This window comes from Ipomoea nil, unplaced genomic scaffold (assembly GCF_001879475.1).
Source record: "Ipomoea nil cultivar Tokyo-kokei standard unplaced genomic scaffold, Asagao_1.1 scaffold3056, whole genome shotgun sequence".
Taxonomy (NCBI): domain Eukaryota; kingdom Viridiplantae; phylum Streptophyta; class Magnoliopsida; order Solanales; family Convolvulaceae; genus Ipomoea; species Ipomoea nil.
Window position 1 is genome coordinate 2,852,198 of NW_017619484.1, and position 12,354 is coordinate 2,864,551.

At 34.3% G+C, this 12,354-nt stretch overlaps 1 protein-coding gene across 1 annotated transcript; it reads left to right on the forward strand.

Moving 5' to 3' along the window:
- Positions 1 to 1,399: 1,399 nt before the first annotated feature.
- On the forward strand, positions 1,400 to 7,677 carry LOC109164080. The gene is made up of 9 exons (XM_019312835.1): positions 1,400 to 1,512; positions 2,080 to 2,258; positions 2,955 to 3,142; positions 3,976 to 4,260; positions 4,387 to 4,445; positions 5,189 to 5,225; positions 5,343 to 5,414; positions 5,506 to 5,839; positions 7,262 to 7,677. The coding sequence occupies exons 3-9, from the start codon at positions 2,973 to 2,975 to the stop codon at positions 7,637 to 7,639; spliced, it is 1,335 nt and encodes a 444-aa protein (XP_019168380.1). The 5' UTR covers positions 1,400 to 1,512; positions 2,080 to 2,258; positions 2,955 to 2,972; the 3' UTR covers positions 7,640 to 7,677.
- Positions 7,678 to 12,354: the final 4,677 nt, after the last annotated feature.

Here is a 12,354-nt window from a genome sequence, read left to right on the forward strand (position 1 = left end):
TCAGGAATTTCTAACAGCTCAAAACAATTTTCGATCTCATAGCACCAATCTAAAAATCCCTCAACATCAAGTGATCCATTAAAGCTTGGTAAATCGACTTTGGGACGGTAGTGCCACTGTCTTGGGGCTGGGCGTTGTGGAGTTTCATCATCTGACTCGTCACTTTCATGCATCATCTGTCTTGGATGCATGTTTGGACGCGGAGGTTGTGGTACAGGTCTTTGCAAGTTCTGTCCATGGTTATCGTTTGGAACTGCGCCATGGTTGTCAAGTCTTAAAACTTATTGCAGTAAGCATGCCTCGAATGTCTCTAAGATCTCTGGTGACACTTTCTTCATGCACTTGAAAAGCCGCCCAAAGGGCTTCCATTCCATGGTCACCGCGGGAGTGGATGGGTTACTTCCGTTGTTGCCGTTTAGCACCATTGTGGGTCGAAGCAACGAAGCAGGGTTGTTGCTGCCTAGGAGTCAAACAGGCTCTGATACCAAAACTGATACAGGACAACGCAAGCCAAAAGGAAGATAACGAAAAGAGCTTTGAATTGAAACAAACTTAAGAAGGCTAATATATCTCTCTATGCCGTTACTGCTAACAGAAAGATGATATATATACAAAACATAAGTACCTAGCTACATAAATGACAGAAGTAAATATAACAAGGCTCAAGACAGATACATTAATATAAAAGAAAGTTCCAATGCATTGTTGTTCATCTTTCCCATGCATGCTTGTTCATCTCCCCGAGGAATTTATATTTGTTGTCCTTCATCAAGTATGTGCCCCATCTCAACTAAAAGCCTAAGCTAATAATTGGATTGTACATTAATGATGCTCAACAAATTCACTTAGAACACGCGTGCCGATAACATGTTGTGAATTTAGACGAATTCTCATGTGAATTGTTGCATGGTTCCAATGTGAGTAAAATAATAGGAAAAGCAAAAGGATTACCAAAGAAAGATGAATAACTTCACCCAGGAAAACCACCAAAACTATTCTCATTAGATAACCGCCATAATACCAATACAACATGAGTAATACATAATCTCTATAAATTCGATCGGTAATGGTCACATTAATTAATATATTTACAATATAAACAATAACAGTTTTCAATTTTTTATTTCTAATAAATTCTTATTAAGTTTTCAACTAGCAGGTATATAGCCTATTGAATTGGTGTAGGTTAACCTACAATCCGTAGAAGGGAGTTCATTTTAGAGCGGTGAGGTGGTAATTCCATTGGATAGAGAATTCTAAGAGATTATGACCCAACAAACCATATATTTTTTTTAAAAATAGTAATATTAATTAATTGCATAAAAATAATGTATGAGAAGTGTGTATATAAGCCGCAATGATAGCATGCAGTCCTAGATTGGAGAAGAATGGGTTTCATTTCAAACCCTTTCTTCCTTCTCTTTCTTCTTTCTTTTCTCCTGTTTTCAACATTTTCCTTCTCTGTTGCCAATCCCAATATCATTCACCCTTTTCAAGATGAACAGCTTTCTGGTAATTTTTTAAAAAAAATTTATTAAAATTATTATTATTATTTATTAATTGCTATTTTATGATGTTTTGGTTGTAATTTGCCATATTTAATTTGATTTTCTCACATTTAGCTTTTCCCAAACTCATATGTTCTTTCCCTTTGTATAGTTTACCTTTTGAATGCCAGAATTTGCATAGCAGCTGGAAATTTAATTACCTATGTTTTCTTGATTGTTAAATTATTTCTTGAATGAGATAAAGTTTTATGTATGTAATTCGATTAAAAAAAAGTACCAAAAACTAATGGTAAAGCAGCACAAACATATAATTTTAGATAAGTGGTTCTCATTTTCATAAATAATTTCCATAAGAAAGATGGTTGCTTTGATGATAAAGAATCTGCAAAATTAGTAAATCTTTTTATAATTTTGATATGGCAGACTGTGAATTTGAGGATATTCAAAAATGTATTAAATGTATTAAATTTAATTTTCATATATTATTTTATGAGATTGCATTTATTGATTATTTTTATAATAAAAATAATAATTATTTTTTTCTTTTTGGACTTGGGTGATTTTAATTTAGTCTTGGACGATGGATTGGGCACAAGAAGGAATAGCATTAAGGTCGCTGATGAGGAAACCTCTATCAAAAATGCAACCTATTTGATATTGGCAGCAGAGAGGACTCACAGAAGAGACCCTCTTACTGATTACCATTATTACAATGGTGGTTGGAATATTACCGATCCACATTATATATTTGTAAGTTTCATTTGTGGCATGGGAACTTAAATTTATATTCAATTCTTGAATAAAATAATAATAATAATAATAATAATAATAATAATAATAATAATAATAATAATAATAATAATTTATGGTTTATTAATTGCTTAGTTAATATAGTTAAATATGAATAAGCTTTTCCACAAAAATAAAAATAAAAATAATAATAATAAAAGAAAATAAAATTTACCACCCCTCCTTGCTTGGTTCCTCCATTATAGACCACTATCGATCTAGAATTATGGTTTGGGGAAATTCGTACAACTTTAGAAAATGCATTGCAACTAAAGCAAAAGATATAACTAGTAGTGAAGAACGCAACTTTATTTCTTTATAGACTGTCATAACATTTTTAAAAGGTAGGGTTTTGGACTTGATCTTTCACCCGCCTCAGCCCAATAACTCCTTAGCCATCAATTAATAAACTTATGCCATGTTTGGTTCATGGAATAAGTCAGAAATGGAATAACATTCATTGAAATAGACTTATTCGTTTGGTTTGGTCATTTTGCTTTGGGAATAACATTCCTAGAAATAGCCCCACCTTAGTATTAACTATTCTCATGCTCTTGAAATAACTTTTATATCACAAATATCAAAAATACCATTTACACATTATTTAATATTTATATTTAATAATACTTTAAATTTTGTTTGTTGTTTATGATGAAGTCGACAGGTTTTGCTTCCATGGGTCCTTTCCTCGTTGCCTCTTTATGGTTCATCTTGTTTGGACTATGGTTATTTTTCATGTGTATCACTTGTTGTTGTTGCTGCTGTGCTCGCAAAACTTATGGCTATAACCAATCTGCCTACATCTTGTCCCTCGTTTTGCTCTGCCTTTTCACTCTTGCAGTCCAGTAAGAAGCTAGCTATATTAATCTACTCCCACCCATCTAATATTGCAAATTATACCATGCAATAGGATTTACTTTGTATCGTAAACCATAGTCTAAAAATAATCTTCAGATTTTGTATCTGCAGTTATTAGTTTCTGTACTTGTAAACAATTGAAAACACATCACATGGTAATTACAGACACATGACATGATAACTATAGACACATAAATTGTTAACTGCAGATGCAGAGACATAACATGTTAACCAGCATTTTATGTGTCTACCGTTAACATATTGGCCCTATTTGGTAAATTGCTGTTAGCTGATAGTTGTTAGCTAATAACTAGTTGATAACATTAGCTGATTGTAGAAAGGTGTTTGGTAAATTAGTTGTTAGCTAATAGATGTTTGGTATAATTTCTTTTCTCAAAAAGCTAACTGAAAAAGTTGCTTTGAGTAACTTTTTGAATTTTAGCATTTTGGAATACAAAGAGCTAATTAACCAAACACTTATATTGATTTTTTAACCATGTCAAACAATTAATAGTGATCAAATAAGTCAAAATTAGTCTATAGACTAACTATTTTTTCAAACAGGACCAGGACCATTATGTATTTGCAGTTAACAATTTATGTGTGAGCAGTTATCATGCTATGTGTCTATAATTATCATGTTATATATTTTCAATTTATTTACAGATATAAAAATTCTTAACTGCAAGTACAAAATGTATTAACTGCATCACATAAGTTTTGGACAAGGGTTCACAATGCAATATAAACATTGATCCATTGTATAACAATTGATCTTATATATGTTTGGCTTTTAATTTGTGAATGAATATTGTTTCAGAATGGGAAGTGTGTTTATATTCGTTGGTGAAGAGAGATTCGAGTCAAGCGTTGTTAGTGTAATGATGTATGTTCTGGATAGAGCAGACACCACCATCATTAACCTTAAAAACTTGTTTGATCATATGATGGCTGTTAAGGATGTTGGGATTGGAGACCTCACTTTACCTGATGAACAAAAGCGTGAAATTGATCTACTTGGGTTTACAATCGATGAATTGTATCGCACTTTTCGCTCTGTTACTTCCCAGGACAAAACTGAAATAATAGACTTATTAGATCCCCTGTAAGAACTTCCAATCTTTCTCTTATTTCATCATCTTAAACATTATTGCTTAAGCATACCATTATGGTGTTTAATATTTTTCTTGTTAATTGTCCATCTATTTTATAATTTCTTCTATCTTCCTAGGAAGCAAATGCTCATTTCCGTTGCTATTACCGTGGTTCTTTTAGCGGTGTTTGGGTTCCGTAAGTTTCTCTGCTTTTTCTTCATCATTTTTATTTGGCTCTTGGATTCATTTTTCAAATGCTGTTTACTGAACCAGTGAACTAAGTCCGGATGTTTGACCTTGTCTACTAAGTCATTGAGTCACTGTTGATTTACATTCTCACTGCTGGAAATTATGGAATTTCCGACCACCTGGAAGTGATCTTATATCAAGTCGAAAGCAAAAAGTGATCGGAAATAGCAACAAATATTTTTCCGAATACCAAAAGTGGTCGGAACAAGACTTTCAACTTGATTTAAGATCATTTTCAGGTGGTCGGAAATTTCATAATTTTCAGCGGTGTCTCCACATGTTCTGTCGGGCCGTGATATAGGGTTTGAGATTCAACCTTTTGGAAGAAAAAAAATTTTCAAAAAATGCCCGCACGGGTTTAGCTCACTGGTTCAGTATATAATATTTGAAAAAAAGAAACCCACGTTCGAATCTTGACAGTTCCAATGTGGAAAGTATGTCTAAAGTGGGGCGCTATTTATTGAGTCAGTGAATTACCATAATTTACATCTTCTCACATACTTTGATCAATGAATAATTAGAAAAACAGATAACTGAGTCAGTGAATTACCATAATTTACATCTTCTCACATACTTTGATCAATGAATAATTAGTAAGACAGATAAAATGAGATAGAGAGACTAATTAACACAGTTTGATGATTTTTGTTTTTATTATCTTTTCTCATTCCGGTGAAATTTTGGTGGCAGTATTTTCGGTTACTGGAGCTAACTGTCTTATGTACACGTAAGTGTGAATTCTTTCATGCCAACTTTAATTTATTGGTTTATTATATACATATATATAGTTGATAATAGCTAATAAAGGAATGCATAATGATTCTTTTATTCGATGATATTGCAGCTTAGTAATAATGGGGTGGATTATTGTAACGGTAACATTTATTCTGTGTGGCATATTTCTTGTGGTTAACAAGTGAGTTTCAATTGTTTAATTAAATATGTTCTTAATAACCCCACAATTAAGTACAGAAATGAGTGACAATATATATAAAACACTGGTGCAGCCTGATTGGAGACACGTGTGTGGCGATGAGGGAGTGGCAGCTGAATCCAACGGCAGATTCAGCTCTGGAGAATATAATCCCAAAGGTAGACAACGAAACTACTCATATGATTCTGGCTGCGACCATGAATGTTACATATGGAGTGGTTGAGGTGGCCAATTCATATATTTTAACCGTCTCCAATGTTGATAATATTACACCTGATGAGGGGCCACTGTATTATAATCAATCTGGTCCGTTCATGCCACTTCTATGTAACCCTTACAGCAGAGATTATACTGATGATATGCAGCATTGTGGACCAGGTGAAGTTGACTTCAAGAATGCATCAGATGTGAGTAAGACTTGTTTCCATCTCTCAATCATCTCTACTATATATATATGATAACTGTTAAGATCAAGCGCCCGCCATATATTTTCAGATAAACATATAAAATTGTCCACTTCATCTTAAATGTTATTGCTGGCTGGGACTCGAACTAGTCTATTTGTGACCTAACTCTGATACCACTTGTTAGGACAAATATTTATTTACCACTACGTCAAGTTATAATTCCGACCTCCTCCCAGCACCAGTCTCACATTTTCGGGATGCTGGGTGCCCAAGAATTCCGACCTCCAACTCCTAGCACCAATCTTAAATGCTGGGACTTGAACTAGTCTACCCATGACCTGACTCTGATACACTTGTTATGATCAAATATTTACCGCTACGGCAAAAGTTACAGGTTATAACGAATGCGTAATGCCTCCACAATTTTTCGGGATGTTGGGTGCCCAACAATTCGGGCCCCCTCCCACCACCAATCTCACATTTTCGGGACGCTGGGTGCCCAAGAATTCCGCCCTCCTCCTCCTAACACCAATCTTAAATGCTGGGACTTGAACTAGTTTACCCATGACCTGATTCTAATACCACTTGTTAAGGATCAAACATTTACCACTACGCCAAAAGTTACAATTCCGGCCTCCTCCCAGCACCAGTCTCACATTTTCGAGATGCTGGGTGCCCAAGAATTCCAGCCTCTTCCCAGCACCAATCTTAAATGCTGGGACTTGAACTAGTCTACCCATGACCAGGGACTAATACTGTAAGTATTTTTCCTAATATAATTTATTATAACATATTGTATTAATTAAGTGGTTGTGGTGCAAGTGGAATATTAAGTCAGTTAGTGACTTAGTCTGTTAGGCAACTCAGGATATTCAGTTTAGGATTAACTGAATATCTGCCTACATTGATGGCATGTAGGCTTCTAAGCATAATGAGTCATCCCACAACTCCAGTGTTCAGAATACACGCACCATCAGGTATTCGGGAGAGAAGTGGTAGACAAAACACTTTCTACAGGTTTACCATTCCAGAGGCAATTTCCACAACTATGGCTAGGGATGTTCAAAGCCCTAATAATCTCTGCCCGGTTATTTGTACTCCTGCAAAAATTATTTCGATAATGGATATTAATCCACATATACATTTTCGTATGTGTTCCGTTTCGAAATTTGTTAGGATAAAACGCTTACCATCCACTACGCCAAAATCTATAATTCATAGCGAAGGTGAAGGTGTAACTTATTTCCTTATACAGTCACACATTTTCGAAATGCTGGATGCGAGGCATGACCTTTAAGTCTTTTATCTGCCTCCACCACCAGGTGCTAGACTTGGCCAGCTTAACCGGCCTCCACCCAACAATAACACGTATAGTTGTCCACTTCATTATATTCTAACATAACAAATTAATGGGGCATGCAGGCATGGAGTAAATACGTGTGCGAAGTTACATGGGATGGGAATTATTGCGTCACCCCAGGGCGGCTAACACCGCGGGCTTACAAACAGCTCATAACACTGGTGAACGCTTGCAAAGGTCTGTATGATGGGATTCCATTTGTGTTGGAGCTAATGAATGGCACATTTCTCACAAAAACACTTGAGGATTTGAGTATAGTATACTGTTCTCATCTGGATGAATACTCGCTGTGGGTGTACGCCGGCCTCAAAACATGCGCCACTGCTCTCATGCTCGCCTTGCTGCAATGGTTGACTCATTCTGGACACCGAAGGCGACGAGAATATACAAAGAAACTTGATGCTGCTGCGGCTATCTATTGGAATTCTCATGCTGCTTAATTAGCATGCAATCAGGGGCGGATCCAGTGTGGGGCAGTGGGGGCAGCTGCCCCCACTCACCCCATAGCTCACCCTTGTATATGTATATATGTATCAATGCAATTTTAGTATTCTCAGCTCGCAGCTGTTTGTATTTCAAATTTGGATTTTTTTTTTTCTGTGCTCCTACTTCCAGGCCTTTAATTTATTGCCATTATTATACTTTTTTCCTATCACAAAACTCAAATTGAGGATTCACAATTTCTGATGAGATGAGGCTGATTTTCAATTCTGCCCAACCCCATCCTATACAAAATATAAAGGATTGTTTACTTCATAAATTATTCTTCATTTTCTATTTTCTATTAAATATATTATAAAATTAACACACGTTTAATTTTTAAAATTTCAATTATTGTTAGACCTTATATTTAAAATATTTTTTGGATATGTTTGGTTTAATGAAATGAATATAAATTTTATTTTTAAGTTTAATATATGTAAGATTTTTACATTTGATATCTGAACAAATTTTTTATCGGTATAATAACATAACTAAAAAAACATATCCGAATCAATCATCTAATAAGTTCACCTAAAATGTAGTTTAATTAGATAATGTTGGTATTTTTTAAGCTAATATTTAAAATATTTTTGGATATATTCATTTGAATGAAATGTATATAAATAATTTTTACTTTGAAGTCTAATATATGTGAAATTTCAATTTGATATTCAGATCGAACTTATATTACGATATAACATAATTAAAAATATCCAAACCAATAATATATTGAGTTCAATCAAAATCAAAAACTTAATTGGTATAGAGTTCACTTTTTAATTGTGAAAATGTGAATAATGTCTAACTTTAAGGGTAAGCAAATAATTTATGTTTACCCTTAAAGTGAACTCGCACTCCATATTGTGCCAGCTATCAATACAGTCGGGTTCGAGATCAGTGTACTAATCAAAAGTAGTGCCCTTTAAGGAACGACAGACAAACTGTTTCACCAACATATCACCGTAAGTCCCTGTATCATTACAGGTCTCCACAAAGTGGTCAATGTGTTGTCAGAGATTCCATTTGCCATCAAACTATTGTAACATAGGAGTTTGATAGCCGAATGAATCTACAACTCTTCGATTCTTTGCGTGTAGGGCTTAGCATAGGTATATGAGGGTTGGCCTTCATCCAACTTTCCTCATTATGTAGTCCTTCAATTGGTCTACCAGTATCATGCATGCGGTGACTGGTATACTTTTCTTAGTTGCTGGTAGGCGGGAAGTAGCTTCTTGCCCATCGAGCTACTTTCCTTGGGCACGACTTCCTTGTCCCTCTATTATTCTCCCTACTCGGTCATCAAGGAAGTTAATTCGTTTATCTTGATTTTGAACGATAATAGTCATTCCTTCAAGAGTTTTAGCATTTCTAAATTGCTCATCCACAGATTCCGTGTTTCTCTCCATAGCAAGCATGACAGTATAGACATGCGTCCACTCAGATGCAACCTTCCATGGAAATGGCGGGGATATAAGGGAAGTGCTCCCGCTACTAGCATTCTCTTACATGGAAGTTGATCTACCACCATCGGTAGCTCCCTTGTGAGAGGGTGGACTTCCAACATAAGCAGTTGCCTTTTGGGGCGGTATGAACATCTTTGAGCCTTTAAACCATTCTCCGAGCCACGGAATTGGGTTCGAGCAGTTGCACTCCCAAGTTCTTTGCACCGTTCCAAGTCAGAGCGCCTTACATTTCCTGGGTAGTGCCAAAGCTAGCTGAAGGCATAGCCGCATAGACTTGGAATTGGTAGCTTGGGCATAGGTCCTCCTGAATACGAGGTTGTTTGATGCCATTGGATGTGTGGGTAATGATAGCGGTAGAGGTAGATTAGTAGTAAAGAGATGAGAAGCAGAACTATCTCATTGGGCGCGCCAAAATCTGTAAAAAAAAAAAAAAAAAAAAAAAAAAAAAAATTGAATTGTATATATATTCACAGTATCGATTACACTGAAATATCAAACAAGAAGTGAATGGATACAATCTCTGGATATGGGAAGTTCTCCGATTCTCTACTAGAAGTATTCCGAATCGTCTTAATTTCTTGTTGAAGGGCCTCTCTAGTTAAGTAGCTTGTTCTTCGATGAAAGATTTATATGCATCTTGATCTTTAAAAAAGGGCTTTCGGCACTCAAATGGCATGTTCCTCAACGCAGATGTATGTCGGACGTGTTCCAAATGATATCATGGCGGGATTCCGGCAGAGATTTGGTATTCAGACCTTCAGAGCTCTCTTTCCTCCAAAATGAAACCACTATTTGTAGTGGTGAGTATAGGAGAAATCTAACAAACTCTATCGCTTTGGATAATTCTCAAATTTAATTAAAATATTTGAATTAAATATGAAGAACGTATCGGGACATCATCACATCAAGATTCATGATCCATCCTATCTTGAAATCAATTAAAATTATCCACCATTCTCAAACTTATATGGTCCACATATTTCCAATCATTATTGCATGGACCATGGTCCACACAATTGTGTGGATCATAAATAAAAAAGTACATTTTTAATATACTAAGAGTACATTATTTATGTACGTAAAGTACATTTTTTTATAATATACTGATGGTACATTATTATATATAATGTATCTTCAGTACAATAATAATATATTTTCAGTATAAAAATAATGTACCTTCAATACAAAAATAATGTAATTTTAATATATTAAAAATATACATGATATTCATGGTCCACGCAATAATTTGCCCATATATTCTTGATGGCCCAAAATCAAGTCAAACTCATAAATTAAGCAGCCCAATTAATCCAAATAACCTAGTACAACTCAATTAAATATTCCTTCAATTTGGACCGAGCAATCCAACCTCCAATTTAACCAATTAAATATTTATTGGGTCATTTAATTAACCCAAAATAAATAAATATTTATCTAATTAACTCAATTAAAATAATTAATTATTATCCATCAATATCCAATAACACACAAATCAGCCCACTTAAAATTTCCATGCTTACAAATACTAGGTTGTTTATCCACAGGATCTTCGATATTTTGCTCCATCATTGGGGCATGATCCTTTAACATGTGTATTTTGCTCCAACAAGTTAGACGTAGGAATCTACGTTACGTTGTTGTATTGATGTACAGTAGTTTACACTTCTTAAGTAATGATCCGCTTTTTACTACTTAAAATAGTTTAAATTTGAACATTTATAGAAGATGTATTATTTTTTTCTCAAAAAAATAAATAAATAACAATTTGTAAATATACAAATTATATATACAGCTATATTGCTACATGCATAACAGTTACAAAATATTACTACGAAAATAATATTTTTGGAGAAATAACAAGCACAAGAATAAAAGGAATTTTCTGTTGGTAATAATGAACCACAATCGATTTAATATCCCAAAAATAATATTTATATATACACACACAAGTATATAAAATATTATTGGATATTTATCCGAAATATATATATATACACACACAAATATATATAAAACGGATCCAAAGGTTATATATACATGTATATCTACGAAAAAGATATACCAATATATATCAACCAAAATTGAAACTAATAATCATCAGATTATAAGTCCAATCCAACTAATATATCAAAAGAGGGAGAACGGATTTTTGCTTAAAAGCATAATCCAAAACAAGAAAGAAGGAGAAGGAAGAAAGAAATGTACGAGTTAGACGAGTGTCTTTCTTTCCTTAAAACCTTATTTGCCACCTCCCAAAAGTGCTAGAAGCGTTGTGGCCTAGATTTCCCAGGATAAAACGTACAACGGTTCGACGTTTGAGCACCCAAACGAACGAACCCGGCGAACAAGAGCACGGGCAAAACACAGCTTCAAGAATGGAGTAGAAGCAGAAGTATTTTGAGGCTGGAAAGATTATTTTTCTTGTGTGTTCAAAAAGCTACTGCTCAAATCCTTCTTATATAGGGATTGAGGAGTGAATAGCCTTTATTATGGCATTTAACGGCACCCCTACAACTCCTGTAACGACAACCATTAACATGGGTGTTAATTCAAAAATTAAAATTGAAATTAATCCCATAAGAGCTGGAATTAAATCCAACAGTCACAAAACAGGAGCTGCAGAAAACTGTGCTTGGCCAGCACAGTTTCCGCAAATTATGCTGTGCAACCGAATGCACCATGCGCATGGTGCATTCGGTCCAAAACGACGTCGTTTTTGTTAAAAAAACGCGCGTACCACTTAAAGAAGAAATCAGGTTCGATTCCCGGCAATAGCATTTTTATATATCCATAAATTCATAACTATATATCCATAAATTCATAACTATATATCCACAAATTCATAACTATATATCCACAGTGAATGAATGAAGTAAAAATCAACAACTATATATCCACAGTGAATGAATGAAGTAAAAATTCACAATGAATGAACTAAATATCCACAATGATTGAACTAAATATCCACAATGAATGAACTAAATATCCATAAATTCATAACTATATATCCAGAAATTCATAACTATATATCCAGAAATTCATAACTATATATCCACAATGAATGAATGAAGTAAATATCTACAATGAATGAACTAAATATCCACAATGAATGAACTAAATATCCATAAATTCATAACTATATATCCAGAAATTCATAACTATATATCCAGAAATTCATAACTATATATCCACAATAATGTTATTGCCGA

Excerpts from the sequence above, each read along its gene's own strand:
- LOC109164080 (XM_019312835.1), top strand. The coding sequence starts at position 2,973 with ATGGGTCCTTTCCTCGTTGCCTCTTTATGGTTCATCTTGTTTGGACTA. Across the intron at positions 4,261-4,386 it reads ATAGACTTATTAGATCCCCT|GAAGCAAATGCTCATTTCCG; the intron begins GTAAGAACTTCC and ends CTATCTTCCTAG. Across the intron at positions 5,415-5,505 it reads ATATTTCTTGTGGTTAACAA|CCTGATTGGAGACACGTGTG; the intron begins GTGAGTTTCAAT and ends ACACTGGTGCAG.